This window comes from Corylus avellana, chromosome ca8 (assembly GCF_901000735.1).
Source record: "Corylus avellana chromosome ca8, CavTom2PMs-1.0".
NCBI classification, from domain to species: Eukaryota; Viridiplantae; Streptophyta; class Magnoliopsida; order Fagales; family Betulaceae; genus Corylus; species Corylus avellana.
Genome location: NC_081548.1, coordinates 20,040,559 through 20,062,571, shown reverse-complemented (window position 1 = coordinate 20,062,571; position 22,013 = coordinate 20,040,559). Strand labels below are relative to the sequence as shown.

General features: G+C 35.0%; 2 protein-coding genes across 3 annotated transcripts; both read right to left on the bottom strand.

The window, feature by feature from the left end:
• Positions 1-1,240: 1,240 nt before the first annotated feature.
• LOC132191017 (putative pumilio homolog 7, chloroplastic) lies at positions 1,241-7,247 on the bottom strand. Its single transcript, XM_059606036.1, has 5 exons — positions 5,794-7,247; positions 5,527-5,689; positions 3,827-3,990; positions 1,629-1,884; positions 1,241-1,537 (listed from the first exon to the last, which is right to left on the bottom strand). The coding sequence occupies exons 1-5, from the start codon at positions 7,245-7,247 to the stop codon at positions 1,433-1,435; spliced, it is 2,142 nt and encodes a 713-aa protein (XP_059462019.1). The 3' UTR covers positions 1,241-1,432.
• Positions 7,248-11,101: 3,854 nt separating this feature from the next.
• Positions 11,102-14,344, bottom strand: LOC132190172 (uncharacterized). 2 transcript variants are annotated; one of them, XM_059605079.1, is made up of 5 exons: positions 13,812-14,344; positions 13,628-13,701; positions 12,229-12,358; positions 11,827-12,135; positions 11,102-11,575 (listed from the first exon to the last, which is right to left on the bottom strand). In XM_059605079.1, the coding sequence occupies exons 1-5, from the start codon at positions 13,941-13,943 to the stop codon at positions 11,303-11,305; spliced, it is 918 nt and encodes a 305-aa protein (XP_059461062.1). In that variant the 5' UTR covers positions 13,944-14,344; the 3' UTR covers positions 11,102-11,302. The 2 variants fall into 2 exon arrangements, with proteins under 2 accessions (XP_059461062.1, XP_059461063.1); XM_059605080.1 differs by having other exon boundaries at positions 11,854-12,135; positions 13,812-14,341.
• Positions 14,345-22,013: the final 7,669 nt, after the last annotated feature.

The window sequence follows — 22,013 nt, the reverse complement described above, 5'->3', positions numbered from 1 at the left end:
CAAACAGGCTTGGAGTTAGTTCAGCCATCCCTAAAGTAGTTTATAAAAGTAGTTGCCCGCCCCATCAGCTGTTTTGAGTCCCAACTAGTTTTTTAGGTAGTCAACCACCCCTAATAAGCTAATGAAGGTGATTAATCATACTCAAACCAACCAATAAGAGTGAGAAACTACCCTCAAATAAATTTTGAGGGTAGTTCTGCCACCTCCAAACAATTGATAGGGGTGACTGATCACTTCCAAATAGTTGATCGGAGTAGTCAGTTACTCCAAAACAGTTCGTCAGGTGGCCGACCACCCCTTCTTCATTGTTTTTTTTTTTTTTCCTATTTCTTCTAGATATCGGTAACGTGGCATATTCATAACCATTCATTACAAATGAACGGCTAGAATTTGAGGTATTGCAAGGATCTTGATCCGTATATGCGTTAAGTGTACATTTCCTTCTTCATTAATTACCTCAAAGTACTTTTTGCCCTATATTCCTTTCTGCAAAAAGGGCTTTCTTTATTGACCACTTTGTAGCAACATCTACCTTCTCGTTCTTTTGTCGAAGAAAAAAATACATTGACTATTTTGTTATTCCATTTAGTTATTATTTTTTTTTTATTATTATTATTTTTTGACATGTCCACACAAGAGGGGGGAGGAGGGATTCGAACTAGTGACCTTCGCTTCATAAGTCGTGGTCTCTAGCCGATTGAACTATTCCTTGGGGACTCTATTTAGTTAATGGTTAATCAAATACATTAAAAATGTGGCAACTACCTTGGTAGTAAGATCATAAATGGATATGTAAGGCTTACTACTTCAACTTCTTACTTTTAATATTTGATTTTACGGGAAAATACACTTAAAGTAAAAGAATAGTGATTTTACGGCTAATTGCACTAATCGTTAACCGTTAACTGCCTATATATATATATATATATATATATATATACATGAAACGATATTCTATGTAATATGATATTATCGTATTACCATGAAACGATATTCTATGTAGTATGATATTATCGTATTACCATAAAAACGACATCGTAAATTAGCTTTAGGATTCATGCTTGTAAAAGAAAAAGAAAAAAAAATCAATAGTTGATTTTTACTAACACGTCAAATCTAACTGTATAGCAGTTATATCATACATCATAAATTACTAAATTTAGATCGACAAGAAGACAACAGAAATATATATAAGGCACATCTGCATCATGAGCAATTGGAAGCAAAACATGACTTCTACACTTCTCAGACTCATGGAAGTCATCCACAGAGCCTGCATTGCGAATTTCTCAGCTAGAGTTCAACAAAAGATTCTGAAGTACATTTAATACACTAGTGCCTAAGATAGAGAAGTGTACTTATTGAAGGTGGACAAGAACATCTTGGTAAATCTTCAGAGAACAACAACAAGCTTACTACAATGTAATACAAATTAGTCCTTCATGAGTTTCCGTGAGAAAATCCTCTTGCAATATGGGCTGGTGCGCAAGACATTGTGGCGCCGCACTTCTTCAACCAGTGAAGCATGAAGAGGGCCCTGAAGTAAATCAAAAGTAAGGACATGAGAGAGAGAGGTTCTTCAGCATTAAAAATAAAGCATTTTTTAGAAGGAATCATGGTTCTTATACCTTGGTAACTGCTAAAGCAGATTGAATGACATAGTTGCCAAAAGGGTCTTGCAATAACTGCTCAAAGTGAGACACAGAGAGCAATTCACGGATGATTCTTGACCTGCTCTCTTCAAAATGCTTAAGGCATTTTTCAACCACGTGACTGCTAAATTTCTGCATTGAAAGCTGTACGTAGTTCCCCTTAAACTGAGACATCAATTTCGCACTTGCAGCTGGGATCTTCATCTCTATGATATACTGAACAACATAGTTTCTGAATCGCAAAAAGAGCAACATATTGAGTCAGAATCAATCTATGCCTTTTCCGGGACTACAGTATTTCACAGATAAAAGCATAGAATTTTACGTTTATCAACCAATAAATTGAAATACAGATTCTGATATCAATGAATCCTTTTGAATGCCATATAATTATAGATAAGGTCTGGCAGATGAATAAATAAATAGAGCAGTCAAATGGCTGTTCTTCAATCACATTATGTCCATAATTGTAGAAATGATGTGGATGTCACAATAGTAAGGAGAAACTAGACAGTGAAACAATTTAAATAAGTGCAATGCTGTAAGCAAATTTGGAGATATGGAACCATGCATGAATCAAGTTGATTTGGTATTATACAAAAATATCTTGTGCACCACAACCATAGCCCATGAGGCCATGAGATAGATTGGTTTAGTTGGAAACTCAAGAATTCATCAATGCTACAGTAGCATAGAAAGAAAAACGGAAAATGAGCAATAGTCTAGTTCATGAAAAACTTCTCAAGAGCCTTTAATCAACAATATTAGGATGTCAACTCACTGTGTCATTACAATTGAAACCAACTTATTGTGTATTTTCAAACTTGATACTCTCACATGTCAGTCAGATACGTATACACCTACCAATGTCACAGAGTAATGCTACAAGTCATTCTTGTGTCACTTCAAGAATGATGTGATTTCTAAAATCTTCATTAACTTTGTGATTGATTATTATTAAATTTTAATCAAATAGTGATTTTTAAAGTCACTTCATTCCTAGAATGACACAAGAAGGATATAAGAGTGACTTTTAGAATTACTCAATAACCTGATGACCATATTCGAGAGTACAAGGTAGTAAGTAAAGATCCCATTATCTTGAGTGAGAAAAGAAGGAAGAAGGGCCATTGAGAGCAACGGCAACAAAAGATTCGTGCAAATTATATGTTGCCAATAACCAAATACTTGAGGTAATGCACTGTGATTGAGTTACAAGCACAACTATACAGTAATACTTTTTAAGTACCAACCTTTAGTGACAAATATGTACAGTATCTCCGCAGCTGCTTACATAACACAAATGGAAACAACCCACCCCCCCACAAAATTAAAAAAAAAAAAAAAAAAATGTTCTTTCAAGAATTTTAGTTTAGTGCAGAAACCAGGCCAATTAGGACTGGATGTCTAACAAAAATAAATCCATCAAGGAAGATGTGATATTCAGGTAGTAATAAATCCACCTTTATTTCAATTCAATCCATATATCTCAGGTATGCAGATTGCAAAATCTTCATAAAGAACATAATAGCTTAGGCATATGTATTTTGTCTCCTAATAAGCACATAAAAACGAACCTACTTCTTTGGGATTAAGGCTTAGTTGGGCAGAATTACAATGAAAAGTGGCCAAAAAGTAACATCTTCTCCATAACAAGGATACTATGTGATATTTTATATTTTCTTCAGAGTTGAAGACATCACCACATAAGTGTGCAGAGATACCATTTTGAGCACTAAGAGTTTAACATATTGGGCAATGGGCATAGTGTATTCATGTCAGATATATACACCCAGTCAGTGCAGTACCCTACTAACGTAGCATAGAAGGAACATGAGCAGATCAAAGTTTTGTCACAGTAATAAAATAAATCATAGATCATAGAAATACTAACAATTGTGTCACTGTGAAATCTCCATTAAGAATGTCTACAATGCAATAAAATTGGCAGCATAAAAAATGCATGACAGATATGTCAATAGCTCCATAATTTTTAACCCATGCTTACACATATATCTCAAGGTGAGTTAAAGAAAATTTTGGCGGCTGAAACTTTTTTACTCATCAAAAGGCAGTAAGAATACATATGCCAAAGTTTACTCATGGTTTATCATGCTAGAATAAGGATTTATGGTCAGCAAACAATGTAACACGATTCCGGTGTTCGTAATTACCCAAAAGGATCTTGAGCGAGGAGAAGCCCATTTCTAGTGATTTCAGTAACCAACTTATCTCGATGTTCCCCTGTTGAATGTGAAATGCAGCGTTGCAAGACACAACATCCATGCCTATGAGTTGCAATGTCCACACAATACTTTGCAGCGGCAACTAAAATAAACTGCAAAGATGAACACGGACAAAACAAGTTTAGAATCTGTTTCAACAAAAAAAAAAAAAAAATAGCAGATCCTACAAAAAAAACATATACAGAGTTAAAACACAGAGATAAAGCATAGTATAGCTTTTCAGGAAAAGTATATCTCTGGGAAAATTCCTAGAATGGTCAATGAAATAGCATAGTACCATGTTATAGTTGAGTTCCATAATTCAAGACGAGAAAAAATGTTACTGATGCATCTATCTTTGGTGAGCATGTGCTGTGGTGAATTATAACCCTGCCCTTCAAATGGATTGGCATTCCATGGTTGTCTTCAGGTTAAGCCTTTCAATAATCAATCCTTGTTTATACATCAGAGGCCTGTTTGGCTGTGTCAGGCAATTTAAATGCCCCGCTTATACTTTTTATAGTATCTACTATCTAATGAACGAAACCCAACATCTAGAATTGGGCTATCAAGAAAAGTTGGAACATCACCATAGTTGAGGGCTAAAACGCCTTTAAGTCCCAGTAAAATCTGTTCTAGAATGCTGAGATACCTTCTAGCGTGGTCTCAAGTTTAAGAACAAATAGCAACAGGGCTTTCAAACATCAAGAAATTGCAAAAAAGCATGAACATCAGGATCAGGAAGCAACCAAGAAAATATTTGAAAAGTTAAAAGAACACTGAATCAAGCAAAAGACTAACTAAAAGTGAAATAAATTTATTAATTTCGAAAATGAGCCATGGCAATCAAAACAATCACTCCTAACATTGGATTTCACCATTTTGGGGAGTAATATACAGGATCAGAGTTCAGAGATTAGCACCCAGGATACACAAGTTCAATGACTGGAAAATTTCTAGTACTTTCATAGATCACCACGCTTATGTCGAAACATCTCAAGCATCATCCCTTTGATTTGGTAGACTTTGAAGGCAAATTTGGTTCTCTTTGAAAGAAAAAGTTAGCCAATGATGTTGATTATACAGGTTTCAAGTTGCCAGCCCCAGATAGCTTGAATGAAACACTGGTGATATGTAGACTTATTAGTTGGTTGACCAAACATAAGAATGGATACTAAGAAAAGATGGTTACAGAGCAGATGGTCTTCCTCTTGTCTTATGCAATAAATACTTATAAAGCAGAATGGTGAAAAGGACACATATAACTCGAGCCAAGAAACTGGTGTCAAGCTTGGTTGAATTGAGGTTGGCATCATTAATTGCATTTGCATTTGTATAAGATTCAAACAACAGGCTTAGAAGAGAACATGTTGTTTTTAAGGATACTCAGAACCAAATGCAATCTACAAGAAATGAATTACAATCATGAAGCACTAGGAATAAATATTGTCTTTTTGCATGACAATGAGATTTGCACAGAAGCACATTCCACATTGGAAAAATTATATAAAATCTAAGGAAAAAAAAAAATCTCAAGAACATAAGAAGGCACAATATGAAGTGAAAAGAATTCATGAAAACATTCGAGATTAAGAGCCACATTGGAAAGCCAGATTAGAAGAAAAAGCAACAAAATGTAAAATCAATACCGTATTATCTTCATTGCTAAGGTATTGCAAGGAACGCTGTATCACATGATAGCCATTCACATCCTTAATAAGATCAAGAAAACCACGTTCAAGTGCAGACTTAACTAGCGAAATCTGTTTTCTAGTTTTGACAGTCTCGATCAACTTCTGTACAACACGCGTGCTGATACCAAAGTACCAATTTCATTCAGAAGCAAGAAAAGTTGCAAAGAAAATCAAAACTCCACCAAGATAACAGCAATGATAAGTGACATATGAAGGATTTACCCATGTGTGTTTAGAGAAATTCTGATGAGTTGTCCTGGTTTGTTGGTCATCATTAGCACAATCTGCAGTCTCTGTTCTTCACTGCACACATCCAACAACTTCTGCACAAGGTAATTGCCAAATGTGTCCGTCGCAAGTTCCCCAACGTGACTGACAATTTCATTAAAAATGATTTGCACGTCTTGGCATGTTCCCTCATCAAACACCTTTTGTAATAGGCGACAACCATATTGATCCTTTGCTATGAAGTATATATAGCCCTGGACCTCATCCAAAGAAGTAAAAGTTAGTGGCAAGAACAATGGTGAATCACTCCTCTGACTCGGACCATTTTCACAACTTCTTCCAAAGATAAAGCATCCATCCAGTTCAGAGCTTTTCCTTCGTTGGTTTTGTTCTGCAATTTCATCCCAGTAATTCTTCTTATGACTCCTTGAAGCGTTGCATTTCTTGTCGATGCCATAATTCAAACTGTTCCCATGTATGATGAAACCATCCTCACAAGTGAAAGCCTCAACATCAGTTGCACCTTTCCTAGACAAAACAGATGGAGGAACCATGCTGTTAGGGATTGCTCTAGTCCCTTCATTTAGTATTAGACGACTACATAAGGAATGGTCTACATTCAATGGTTCCCTTAGACCCCTGACTCCATTAGAATCCCTTTCACCCCACGGTGAGCAAATAGAAGTTTCATTATGGTAAGGCCTACTTGTCGCTGGGTTCTGCAGTTGAACCCCTCTATAGTAACAGCCATTTCCACGTTCATTTCTTTTCTCCAATAAAAAGTTCATGTGGTTTTTGCTGCAACTGGGGCCAGAGTAGAAAGCATTAGACTGATTATGATCGAGATAAGACCCCATTGAATCACTTCCTCTATATCCACCCTCCAAACCAAGCAATGTCATCCCCACATCATCGTTGAAACTCGCCGGAGTTCCATGATGAGAGGATTGAAACCCTTCATAACCAGAAGCACCATTGCTATAACCTTCATGTTCACCACTCCACGGGATAGTCCCTCCAAAATAACCATCACCAAAGCCAAACCCATCAGGGCCCACCTCAAATCCCCTCATCTTAGTACCATCCCTCTGTTCATCACCGATATGCATTCTGTGCATAGTCTCAGACAAATCCATGTCATCCACCAGCCTCCCATTGATGTTCGAGTAATGGGTGCCGGGTGTTTGATTAACCTCCTCTAATGGAATTGGAAATACCCAACCATCCTCAGAGGAACCAAGCCCATTAGAGAAAGAACTCGAAGGACAGGACTCTGGTTGCCGAGAAACTCTGCTCATAGGTGAACCATTCACGAGCTGATGATGATGATGGTGACGATGAGAAAGATTAAGGTAGGAAGCATTTGGATTGGGGATCTCACTCGACGACATTCCAAACTCTCCATTCCTCTTCATGTTCTCTGTACCCCACCTATCTTTCTCAGCCATCTTTTTATCCAAACAAAGAGAGACAAACACAAAGAAGAAAGAAACAAAAAAAAAGTATATGTAAAAATTCAAACAACGACTCAAAATCCAAAAACCCACATCAAGAACGGACTCAGAGACGCTAAAATCACAGCTACTACGGAGTGTTTCTCTTAAGCACGCGACAACTCGTTTGGGATGTGACGCTGTGTTTCTTCTACATGAATCTCATATCCGATTCGATTTGGTAACGCGTTTTTTGTGAAAGGAAAGAAACAACGAGACAGAGGGAGGGTTTTGGTCTCAGACGGTTTCGTTTCAATGTGGGGGTGCGGGTGTACGGTTCTGTCACCCTTGACGCTCACGCCATTAAAATGAGCACTGGAGTGTGAAGAGGGTGTCGCACTCACTATGCACAGAAAAAGCAAAGAGACAGAGAGAGCGTCATACACTCATACATTTACAAACATGGAAATTTCTTTATATTTTTTTAGTATTTATGTAATCTTAAATCATTTTTTATTTAGCGACTCCTATTTTTTTAAAAAAAACTTTCTTGTGATTGGGTTGTTCTGTTATACGATTATCTTCTTCTTAACCACTTTAGCTTGATTTTCGTGACTCTCAATCTAAATATTTTAAGCACTCTGTTAACTGTGGATGAAAAAAATATATATATATATATATATATGATGAGAGGACACTCCAACGGCCAGGATGGGTGCATTGAAAATAGATATGATTGTCTCAACGGCCCTGATTTGAGTGAGAATATATACCTTCTTTATTTGAGTGAGTAATTGAGCACACGTGTGTTTTGGAGTTGTTTCCTACCACGTTTCTTTATACTTTTAACTTATTTTTTATTTTTTTTTATTTTTATTTTTTATGACGTGTCCACACAAGGGAGGGTGAGAGGGATTCGAACTAATGATTTCCGCTTTATGAGGCGTGATTCACAGCCGACTGAGCTACCTCTTGAGGACTATTTTTGTTTTATTGGGATTCGGAACTTCCTAACATTATACAAAACAAACAAATGAATGATATTTTACTTAAGAATAATGATATAGAGAGGATTAGAGTCTTCTCAAATATGATGTGGCATTTGAAATCACTATTAAATTTGAGATTATTATTATTTAATTTTGATGTATTGGTAATTTTAAAAATTATATCACATTTAGAAGAACTCTAAGCGAACTCTAGTCATTCTTATAAGGTAAGCAGAATAACCACTTGTAAAATTTGAATTTTTTCTAGATAATAACAATATCTTTTAACTAATGTTACTTTTAAAAATAAAATAAAAAATGTTATATCCCTAACCATCGTTCTACCACTATCCCACTATGCTAATGCAACATGATTAATCTACCCTTAAATTAGCCCCCGTAAAAAGAGAAATTAAAGGTGGATTGACACTGCCTCCGACAACATAGTAAAATAATAATGGAGTGGTGGTGTGGCATAAGACATTACTTCCCTTTTATCTGAATCTTCTTACTAAACTCTTGGTTTGAGTTTCACGATTCTCGATGTTAAATGCTCATTTTGTATATATGAAAAAATAAATAGTAATTCTTTTTTTTTTCTAATCAAATAAATAGTAATTCTAAATACTCAACTTTCATCTCATTTTTTCATACTTTTAATAAAAATAAAAATCTAAGGGACTAATTTGATAGTGTCCATTAGTTCTTGGATATGCCTTTATTTAAAAAATAAATAAATAAATCTTAGACTAGATGGGCACTGCCACAATGATCCATGCCTTCAACCAGGTGAATATGGTTGGGCTACTTTACAACACTTTTATAATTTACTGATACTTATTATAACATGATTAATTTGAAGAAATATATATATATGTTAGTTTTCAATGAATAAACCTACTGCATAATTTTTTTTTTTTTCTGCATAAATAATTGAGTACACGTGTTTGTGGAGACTTTTATTACTAGACCTTTTTATCTGTTTTGGGTTATACTTTATAGTATATGGTTAGATTAAGGAACAAACCTTTTTTTTTGTTTGTTTTGTTTTTGTTGTTTTTAAGGTCTTTCTTTACCTTAAAAAGATCCCATCTTTTATCACCGACTTGACGTCCACCGATATAGATTGTTAAAAGCCAAATAGATAATATCTTAACATTTATTTATATATTTTTGAGAGATCGACTCAGAAAACATTTATTTCAACAGAGCGTTATGATATTTGACTTTTAATAGTGTGTGTGACAATCTAATCTAATTTATAGACTTTAACATATCGTTGAGGGAGCGAACCGAGTAATTATAAAAGTTACTCTTATGTCTCTTTTGTGTTATTCTAAAAATGAGGTGACTTGAACGAAAGGCTAATTTGTTGGCAAGGGATGTGCTCCACTGTTAGGTGGTCTTGAGCCTTTCTCAACCTCAAAAGCTAGCTCAAGATGTGAGGTTTTTTCTCATACTTATAAAATGACCACTAGTCCTTTCCACAACCAATGTGAGATAACCTCAACAATCTCCGCCTCATACATTGGGCACTAGGTTGGAGCAGCGACAACTCGTTTCTCTCGTGGATTGTTAGGCCAAGACTTATTAGTTGAACCTGAGCTCTAATACCAGTGTTGAGTAGTCTTGGGCTTCTCTCAACTCCAAAAGCTAGCTCAAGAGGTGAGGCTTTTCCTCACACTTATAAAGTGACCACTAGCCCTTTCCACAACCGATGAGGGATAACCCAAACATCCACTATATTTTTTTTCCTGAGCCTTGACAAATTTCGTTTGTACGTATATCCTTCCAAGTCCCATAAATGTATATGTATATTATAAACAGGTTTTATTGTCACTTATTTACATAATTGTAGAAATTTATATAAATATTAAATATAAGAATAAAAGCGGAAGCAAAGAGAGAGAAAAACACAAACAAGGAATTTTGAAGTAGTTCGGTGTTAGAGATCTATCTTGAATTGTCTCCAAAGTTACATTATTATGCTCTCATTAACTTTATTATTGTTAACAATACAAAAGTTCTTATTATAAAAAAAGTGTGCTAGACAAGTATGGTAATACCATTTTACTACGAACAAACACAAATAACAAATATTTTAGCATCAACCTAATGAGTAATGTTAAAAGGAAATTCGTGTTCTCTCCTTGTGTCATTTCAAAATTGTTAGAACTTTTAAAATTATCATTGGATAATAATTTAATAGCAATTTATCACATACCCAATAATAATTTTAAAATGCCTAATTTTGAAATTTTGAGAGGAAACAAGATGTCATCAAACTCAAGGGTGGAAAGAAAATTGGGCTAGACAAATGATAAAGAGATCTAGTGTGGCAACAACCACAAACAGAGCGTGAGCTCGGCCTTGACACTCGTCGTTAATTCCCTCCCATACACCTTCTTCATTCCTTGTCGAGGAAGGCGCTGCCAGCTGCCAGTGGCCACCTCAGACCCTTGAAAATCGTAGTCCTTTTTTGTTTTTTGTTTTTTTTTGTTTTTAGTTAAAGAACGAAATGGGAGTACCCTACTGTTCTCAGCGGACGGCTTTGACAGTTGGACAGCTCTGCCCTAGCTAGTGCACCTACTCCCTCCTAGTGCCAGTCTGACACCTCAACTTTAACCGTTTTGCACTGGTCCAGCAGCCCTCCAGGTTCCCCCACAAAGATTTCTCTCTCTCTCCATCTGTGTCTATGTAGGAAAGAAAATGGCGGGGATGATTGAAAACCCCCCAAGTTTAAATTTTCAATAGCCAACATTTAATTAAGCAGCGTCTTCACAACAAACAGATAAATAACTGATAAAATTTAACCTGGAAACAACAGTCCAAGCGCTTCATTAAGACAAGCAGAACCAAAAAAAAAAAAAAAAGGAAGAAAAAACACAAGAATATATGGACATACAACCCAATTAATTAGTACGTAGTCCATAGTTGTGGTCGACACGTTAAAAGCTAAGACAACTCCCGAAACCCAGAATGCAAGGTCAAATAATATATAATAATGTAACACATCCGCACTAGGACTAAAACAAAACCAGACGCCAGGTGACAGAAACTGAGTGTTAGACCTAAACCAAGTTAAACCAAGGCAATGCTGCTCTCGCCCCCAGGAGGCTTGCGTACACCGCCTAGATAATCTCGAGACTCCGCCTTCCCGTCCGCAAAGATGTCATTGCCACTGATCTCTCGCAATTTCGCCGTGCTCAGTGGTTTCTCACCGGATGATGGAGGAACGTCTCCCTTGAATATGTCGTTTCCGGAAAGCTCCGCAAATTTCTGGTTATATATTTTCTTCGCTGTCTTCATAACAGGTTCTTCATCTGACATGATATTGCTCTGACCTCCAGCAGGCTATGAATTGAATCCAAAAACAGCAACCCATTATTAGATCTTTGAATTATGTAGACCAAAATTCTAATTCTTCAAATTGACACTGTAGTAATAAGATCAACTATAAGCCTTATTTGGCCAATCTTGGGGGGGGGATGGCAATATATACTTGTCACATGCATATGCTAAGACTCTGATCCTATGAACTCCTTATATGATGTATATGTGCATAAACATGTGTGCAAGCATACATGTAAACGCAATTCACTCACGTTAGAAACTTTAACAGAAGTGCGTACATTTGGTGTGGCGGATTCTCCTATTTCTATGCTTCCTTTCAAGTCCAATGTGCGAGCAGTTACTGGCCGAGGTAAAATTTCGGGAGGGGGTGCAAAGATGTCATGTCCACTAAGCTCCTTGCACTTTGCATCAGAAAGCTGCTTCTTCAACTTCGCATCCTCACTTTCCAGGGTTCCACTCAGCTCACGCTGCTTTGCAACCTCGGGCAAAGTAGTAGGCTTTTTGGGAGAAACACTCTCATCCTCGCTAAATGAGATATGGCTAATTCCGGCAATTGCTTGCTGGCAATTCCAACCAGTTACATAGAAGTCAATATGGAGAACAGAGATCCAGATTTTCATACAAGTGAGATCAACAAGAAATGATAGAGATACCTGATACATGCGTATTCCTGTTCTGTTGCTCACAGAAGAGTTGGCATTGCCAGATTCTTCTGTATCTTTTTCTCCAATGAATATGCCACTACCAGTCATCTCCTTCATTTTATACCCAGAACAAGGTTTCCTATATCATGTGATGGAACACTTGATTAGAGATTCTTTCTTCCATTTATATCAAATATTGCAGTATCAGAAAAGAAACATGGGTACAGCACAACACTGGATAAGGATGAGGGGAAATTAATCTAATGAATATTCTGCCTCTTCTTCACCAAACCTCTCAGTCTCCTTGACATCTTATCCTTTTCTGCCACTGACAAATGGCCACAAAAATAGGCCAACCAAATAACCAAATCGTACAGTGCCCTTTACACAGCGTTACATCAATGTTCGTAAAAGAAAAGGAAGGTGGGTCACTTCAAAAATACATGAAATTGATCTCACACCAGAGATGGTAACTACCATTCATTCTAATGGTGCCAATACAAGTAAACGCTTTCAAATGTGAATTTTTTTTTTCAAAATTAACAGGACGTCCAAACACATCACAGAAAGTCATTTATATTCAGATAAAAATCCCCCACAATTGAGCAGAATTAGGTAATTAGAATGCGATAGCTAAAAAAAGAAGCCTTTAGAATTAAGAATATGCATGTTTTTGTAAAGCATTGAGAACTAATAAATCCCGCAGATAATTAACTCATGAATCCAGACATGGAATTTGCTTACTAATACTTTCTTTTAAAACAATTTTCTTCAATTCCCAAAAAGTTTTAGCTGCGGATGTGGATTTTCACAAAATGGTTTCCTGTAGAAATTCCTAATAACAAGTTTCAGAGCCCAATTCTAATCACTGAAATGGTCTCCTTAGTTATAAACATTAGAAAAAGATCTCTCTTGCCGGAAACAGAATGAAACCAAAAATGGGTAAAAAAAGGAATCTAGCAGTGATATAAGATCCAAACATTCGGGTCCGAAACATTAGCGTCTAAATTCAATAGATTTAGAAAATTCTTTACTTCAAAAGACACGCAACATAATTCAGAGAGATAGCGAAATTTGAATAATTCTTTCAAATTCACCGAGAAAATAAGTAGATCGATCACAGATCATTGAGTAGATCAATCGCGTTTATTGAAAAGATTACCAGAATACATAGCCTCAAACTTAAGTAATAAAAATCTGAAATTGTGAAAAGCACGCGAAAATGGTGAAAACCGTGAACAATGCAGACCGAGGCAGAGCAAAAACTAAAATCTAAAACAATGATTTTTTTTTTCTTTCTAAAAAACAAGAAGCTTTGAACTAAGTGGACTTAATTGTGATACAAATGAAAAAATGAAGAAATTTGCAAATGATGAGAAGAATAAGCAGAAGAAGAGGCAGATCTCACCGTTTGTTTAAGCTCTCAACCTCCTCATCCGTTACCTGACCTCCAAATACCACCTTACGGATCCCATCCGACGGCTAAGATTTTCCCCCCACATAACCAAGCCAATGAATTTCCAAATCAGCAAACAAGCTTTTCGAAAGCCAAAAAGAAAAACAAGAAAGAAATAAAACAATAGAATCGCTACCTGGTGCGAGCGCGTGGCGGAGCGAGAAGCAGCTGAACCAACGGCGGGAGAATCGGCCGGAGGATTCTCGGACCAAGTGAGCAGATCTGCTGTGGACGTGTGCGGCTTCCTCACCGGTGTGCTCCTCTCCATTTTTATCACTATTCCTTGCTCTCTTTCTTCTTCGACTCGCACCAGAACCAACCACTTGCCAGAATTGGAAAGTAAGGCAACGAAGCAGTGCGAGTGTGGGTTACTCGCGTGCTTTTGCAATCGAAGATCGAAGGACAGGCAAAAAAAAAAAAAAAAACAAAAACAAAAAAACAGTGGGAGTGAAAGTGTACGAGGGGGAATTTTGTCTTTCTCCTCCTCCCCAACTCTCTCTAATAAGCACCGTGTTCTCTCTCGCTCTCGCTTCACGCAGAGATGGGGTCGCTGCGAAATGACGACAATGTCCTCCACCTGATCTGGAACTTTCTATGCGTTTGCTTTATACTCCTTCGCTTGCTTTCTCGCCACTGCCGATGTGTGGATTCAAAGGGAGTTAAACGTAGGCCTAGGAGTAGTAGCTACTCTTCTTCTGTTTAAAACCAACTAAATTATTATATTATTTTCTTTTTCTTTTTTCTTTATATATATATATTACCCTCTAAATTTGAATCTCGTACCGCCTTTATTTCTTTAATGCCCAGCATGTGCACCGGATCAACGGCCACATGCCGGTTATTAAATAAGATTTATTTTGATTTACTGTCATGTCCTTCCCGGGTTACCCGAACTACCTTTCTTAAATTTCGATAATTGACATTAAAATACCAAAAAACCATCTTTCCGTTTTCAATTGTAACTTCAAAATAGTTATTTCCAATAATTATGATCATTTTTTAACAACAAAAAATGAAAAAATAATAATAATAATAATAATTTGTCATAAGCCTTTTCTCTCTTTATATTGACTAACGCTATACACCGTCCTTTTATCTTTAAAGTTGGCATGACTTGATTTTCTATGGCACGTGATACTTGATGTATGAAAATAAAATTTTTTGACAAAAATTTAAGAATAAAGCTTTTGCTTAAAAATTTTATTTGTTAAACGCAATCTCAAACAGACTCTAACGTTATACATCGTCTTTTTATCTTCAACACATGACGTGATTCTTCGCAGCACGTGACACTTGGTGCATGAAAATAGAATTTTATTTCTTATTTTTTATTTTTTTGGGTATCGACCCATGTGAGGCACTGAGAAATCCAATCCCAAATGCTTCATTCGTGGGGCACGTCAAAGAAAAGTTTCACGTGTTGTGAATGGGCATCGATGATGACATTTCAGATCCTTCTATTATGGGCCGGCTTTGTTCACATTTACTCGCACCTCTGCTTCTTTTCTTCTCCACCAAAATTTCTTGCTCGGAAAAAGTAAGGCCGTGATAATGGAAGATAAACTTTGAAAGGGTTGTCAACTTGCACTCTTACCAGAAATAAGGGTAGGGATGTAATTTAACAGGGGTATTTCCGTCCTCTAACTGGTACGAGAATGTGACGTAATGATAAAGTTATCCGTTAGACAAGATAATCCACATTGTTGCTGGCAAATCGGACGTTTATATTTCCTGATGTCCTACAATTACCAAAAACTCCTTTCAAGAGCCATTAGCTATTTAAATTATTAATAATTTAGACAATTATTGTGATATTTAATTGTTTAAATTTTTGAAATTTCAATCCAACTTCATCACATCATTACTTATTTTTCTTCATGCTTTTTGGTTTTTTTGGACTAAGCAAACCAAACAGATCACTACCAAGAAAGGAAAATAATTCAAGAACTACAGTGAAAAACCACTTATTGAATGTTTTGAGTAAAGTTAAATATGCAAGAATCCTAAGACTGAATTTGGAAGAGTCAATACAAAATAATTGCTTGTTTTTTTGGTAACTATCAAGTACATATTATCACAATTTTTTAGTGTATTTTCAAGGATTTTTCATTCTTCAACACTATTTATTGGAATAGTCATTTCGTGTACCAAAACACATAAGTATTTAAAAGTACTCTAAGGGCCTGTTTGAGTGTCCATTTAAAAAGTCTAAAAGTCCATTTGAAAAAAAAAAACTTTTAATTGTTTAAAAAACCTAAAAATAACAAAAACGCATTTTTGACAAAAGTTTAAAAATAAAGCTTTTGCCAAAAGCGTATTTTGACTTAAAAGCTCTATTTCTCAAACACAATCACAAACATGCTCTAAATGGTGCATTAAAAAAAATATAATTTGAAAACGTGTAAACAAATTCATATTTTTGAGCACCAAGAAATGAGAGTATTTTAAAAAACGTACCATGACCTTATTGGCGATGAGTAGTAATGTTATGAACTATCTTTTTATCATTTTAAATTAATGCAGCTTTCAAAATCACAATTAAAGTAAAATTTAACAGTAATTTCAAATTCAATAGTAATTTTAAAAGTCGATAACTAAAAAATAATCTCTAATATTTCTCATTATTGATTAGGGTTTCATTAGGGGGGGAAGAGGGACCATTTGTGTGTGCTCAATTTGGTTGGAAAAAGGTTTGTCCTTGGTTTATTTATTTATTTATTTCATCAGCTTTTTAAGGTAACCCACGTCCGTGTATAATGGGATTCATGATTACCAAAACTTGGGCGTGGGAGAGAAAATTGAATAAGAATATAAAACACCATAATAATTTATTTCAAATTTTAAAATTTTTTTATTAAAAAAATAAGAAAAGAAAAGAAATTAAAATAGATAATATGAAGGGACCCACGATTTTGAGTGATATCTGGCACAGAGTAATGGAACCTAACTTGGAAGTTGGAACATACCCAACACACACAGAAGAAAAAGGGATGATTCGATCGAGCTGCAACGTCAGCCTTGACTAGGTTTATGATTTCTCTATGTCATCTTCTCAAGGTTGCACAATTATATCACTATGGCTACCATCATCATCATCATTTAGTTCACAGGTCACATACGGCTGAGAGTAAGTAGCACAGCTGTCGGTTACTTTATTGTTCCTTTTTATTTTACTTGCCCATTCAAGGTTGAACAAATTACATAAAAAGGACGGGATACTGGAACACCAGGTTACATACCCGACAAGGTAGGTGAGTGTGCCACATGAAAGGGACGATGTTTTAAGTGTATACTTCGGTCATGGCCCTCATGCGCCACCGTTTACTATTTCTCATGAGCAATGCTAGTGTTTTTTTAATGTTATTTTAATTATGATATGATGTTTAAAATTATTATTAAATTTGAGATTATTATTATTATTAATTTTTATTGGTGATTTTAAAAATCAAATCACAGTTTGAAAAATATCAGAAAAATACTAGAAGAGCACTTAAAATTTCTTATTTCTCAGTGTATCCAAAGTCATTGGCTCTTTGCTTCTCTCATGTGATAATTAAAAATTAAAAATAAAAATAAAAATCACACAAAATTAAGTTTAAGGGAAAATTACTATTAGAATATGGGTTTGAGAGTGTAAGATTAAAAGTTTGCGTAGTTCTTTTTAAAATATATATATATATATAAAGAAAGTATTTTTAACCTCTTTGAACTACTGGATAATTTGTATTATTTCTTCGAAATTTTCAATTGAAGCAATATCTCTCAAAATTGCTAAAAAATTACAATGCGTGTACTCATTTTGCCTCGACAAAAACACTCTTAAAAATTCTCAAAAAGACAAATATCTTTATAAATTCGAAAAAATGACCTTAGGTGGGACTGGTGTGAGTCAAAAATTAATGTTCCTTTTTTATTAATTTTTTATTAATGTTCCTTTTTTATTAATTTTTTCTAAATTTTTTGAAGGTTGTTTTTCGCACCGAGGGAGGGAGTACATTGGGGTTTTTTCGTTGTTTAGGGAGATATTGCTCTAATTAAAAGTTTATGGAGACATTGCAAATTGCTTAATAGTTTAAATGGAGTACATGTTTTATTCCTAAAAATATATATAAATGTTAAAGGATACATGCTTAATTTATATACTAATAAGATCACATTTGTTAAATAATATAATGGAAATATTTACAAATCCAGCAGGCAAGGTCACCTAACTTTACCGACCTGTAATATTGAATATATATAGCTGCATTTTTGCATTTTATACGCTATTAAATTTCCCATTTGCATTTAAAAAGAATATCAGAAATGGTCTGGATTACAGCCTAACCGCAGGATGTTAATAGAATTTACATTTGGGATTAAAACATGGTCATTGTCAAGGAGTCGTGTCCTGTTTCACTGTGTGCCTACTCCATTAACAACCGAAGGCACATCAAGAAGTACCGTCCAAAATTTTGAAGTTAAGCAAGTGTTTTCACTTGATTACAATAGTTTAATAACTAAACATCAGTTAATCCCAAATCAACTAATGATTAAATTAACTGAATATGGACGGGGTCTGACTTTGTCTTCATGATGGGCCAAGGATGTCATGTCGGCAGGAGGATGAACCAATGCGTTATATAAAACGACCTAAATGGGTCAAATTAATTAACCAACCATTTATAGTTGTCATTGTCTCGGATAAGTGCAAGCAAACTAGCCTCTGCTGTGATAACCACCATCATAAAGAAAAAAATAATAAGAAGAAGAAGAGGAGGAGGAAGAGGAGGAGGAGGAGGAGGAGAATGCTTAGTAGCATTTCTCTTTTTCCGTCTCTTTTTCGTAATGCATCGAGATGAGAATGTTTTAGTAATAATAATATATCTAGATTTTATCTAATCAGATTCACAAATCAAAAAAAAAAAATTGGCTTCCTTTTCTGCATAAACACCAAGAAGAGGAATTTACTGTTGATGTGCCATTTGGCATTGGAGTAAGCTGCTTTAATTTTTATTGATGTTTTGGTAGAGTTGAGTTATGTTATAGTTTAGTCGAATTTGAGAGAGTATACGATTCCTATCGTCTAGGGGAGCCCTTCAACGAGTAAGTGCTACTATAGTCACATCAAAGTAGAAAAATCAGAGTTGGTCTCTTCCACTTGCCTTTTTGATAACCACCATCAACGAAAAAAAAAAAAAAAAGAGAATGCTTAGGGTTTGTTTGGGATTATGGTTTCAATAAGTGCGATTTTAAAAATTGCGTATTTAAAATTGTAAAGGCGTTTGGTAAAACATGTTAAAAGGTTTTTTTTTTTTTTTTTAATCAAATATTTGTTATGCGAAATCATGATTTTAGTTTAAATTCTTGTTTTTTCAGATAAGCACCCCCTAGTTTGCTTATAGAAATCGCAGATTTTTTCCTATTTTAGATTAAGTGTTTTTTAAATCATAATGTCAAACACCTTATATTTTGCGATATTTTTTAAAAATGCAGATTATTTTTACGAAATCACAATCCTAAACGCACCCTTAGTAGCATTTCTCTTTATTGTAATGCATTGAGATGAGGTGGCTCATTCAGTACCACTCATTGTGAATTGCATGGATGAGAATGTGTTTAATAATAATAATATATCTAGATTTTATCTAATCAGATTCACAAAGCAAAAAAAATATGTGCCTTCTTTTTCTGCGAGAAAGAGGAATAAACTGTCAATGTGCCATTTGACATGGGTGTAAACTACTTTAGTTTTTATTGAAGTTTTGGTGGAGTTGAGTTTGGTGGAATAAACGGTTAATGTTTTGGTGCTATTATGGTCACACTGAAATAAAAGAAGTCAGAGTTGATTTGTTCCGCCAGCCTTTTTATTAGAAGAAGAAAAAAAAAGTTGTAAATGGGCCATTTGGCATAAGCTTATAAAACCATAGCTGCTAACTTTGTCCTCATCAATTGGAGGCTTGTTCTCATCTGGTGGCGTGCCATCTTAAAGAAATAAGAAGCCACCAATTGACGGAAAACTAAAGAATAAAAACAAAGGAGCAGGTTAAGGGGATGGCCCCCAACCATAAAAAACTTTGGTCCCCATTTAAGGCTCTAGAAGTGGACTTAGACGTAGCAAAATGGATAGACATCAAAGAGAAATTGTGTTCTCAATGTACAAAAATCAACACACAAATTAATAGAGAAAATTGATATATTATTGATGACAAAAACTTCTTATTTCCATTACGATGAACCCAAACTTTGGCCGCGTTTAGGATTGTAATTTCACAAGAATAATCTGTGTTTTTAAAAGATATTGCAAAACGTAAGTTGTTTGACATTGCAATTTAAAAAGTACTTAATCTAAAATAAGAAAAAATCTGCGATTTTTATAAGCAGGTTATAAGGTGCTTATTTGAAGAAAAAAAATGTGAATTTAAACCAAAATCATGATTTTGCATAACAAATATTTGATAAAAAAAAAAAAAAAATTTTAACATATTTTATTACCAAACGCCTTTAGATTTTAAAAAGTAGCGATTTCAAAAACGTAATTTTTAAAATCGCAATTCCAAACGGACCAAAAATATGAAAAATACAAACCTAAAAATGAATAAAAATTCAATTAAACATTAAAGTTATAATATGACGGAAAATTATTCATTTTCTCTTATGATTTTTCTCCCGTCCTCTCACATTTTTAAAAACACCATTTTGAATCCCACAAATCTAATAGTAAATTTGAAAAGTGAGGATGCGAAAAGGATCCAAGAATGATGCATATATAGCACTTAAATCAATAAATTTGATTCCCTGTGAGCCGTGAGGGACTCGCAGGGAATGGTGTTGGCGGCAAGGTGCACTACCCATATTGGCACATTGGAACCGACAACTAGTGAGGCTTTAGCAGCTTGCTGTGCAGATAGATTATGCCAAGAATTACATGTGCAGGCCAGGTTGTGAATGCAGTGAATTCAATTGAGCAAAATTGGAGTCGTTTTGGGCATTTGGTGGAAGACATGAAGACGACCCTGCATTCTTTTCCTAGTTGGAAGTGCTCTCATGTGAATCAAGCTCTCAATAATGCAGCTCATAGACTAGGGATGTTGGCAATCCAACAAGTCACTGATCTTGTTTGGAGGGAGAAATTTCTGACTATATATATCTGTGATATAATTTTCATGAAACAATCTGTTTTATCTCTTGATTGATTAATACAAGTTACAATTTTATCCAAAAAAAAAAAAAAAAGGTTAAAAATCAGCGGGGATCAAACTAAATCTTTTTCTTTTGTATTTTCACAGTCTAAAAACAAACAAAAATTCCTTCAAACGGAACTTTTTCAACATGTACGTTATGTTATTTTTCTTTATTTTTCAGACCAGCTGGTAACAAAGTAAGGTAAAAAAGGGGAATGCTACAATGCAAAATTTCCCACAATTGGCCCATCTAATTCCTAGGTGGCAAAGGTCACATGGCCATTTGCAATTTTTTTTTTTACTTTTAAAATTAAAATCAGAATATAAAAAAAATCAAAAAATAAAAAGGGCTGGCTTCAGCCACCCCAGACTGGCCTAGGCCCTTGGGGGTGGTCCTACCAACCCCAAGGGCCAAAAAAAAATTTAATTTTTTTTAGATTTGGCCATTGGGGGGTTGGCTGAAGCCACCCCCATGGCCCGAGGATGGCTGAAAAACAACAAGACTAAGCCTACGCTTGTTATATGTTAAGGGTAGGCTTAGTGTTTGTTTATGTGCTAATACCCCACTTGTTATATGTTACAGCGGTTTCATTATTGTCATGGTAAATTAAAGGCCCGATGACAACACACTTGTTTAGGTCTATCTATTTTTTTTTTTTTTTTTTTGAACGGAAATATGATGATTTTATTAATTAAAGATTACGAGCATAAAACTCTTACGACACAAAGGATGCAAATGCTCCATATTATTGTAGTGAGACAATATTGCAACTCAATGGTAGTTAATTTGTGCCCACGCTGCAAAAATTAAGAGTTTAGAAGGATATTATAAATTGCGTGATAGTTGATAGTCCAATACGGAAAATGAATTTTCCTCAAAATTTTGTTTATGAGTTTGTACTTCACTTATTCTTCTACATAAATTAAAGTTGAATATTTAACGCAATCTGATGCTTTATCCATATCGTGACATTTCTTGTGCAGAATAAGCATGTACGTACGTTTACACTACAAAAAATCTAATGGTTTCTGATGTAGCTAACAGTAACCAACATTTGCTACGTCAGTAATTATTGACGTGCCACTAAATACATAGCTCAAAACATTTTTTCAACATCAAAGAAAGCCCAGAAAACTCTTCCATGATTCCAAGTGACGACAGACAAGGCAATGTT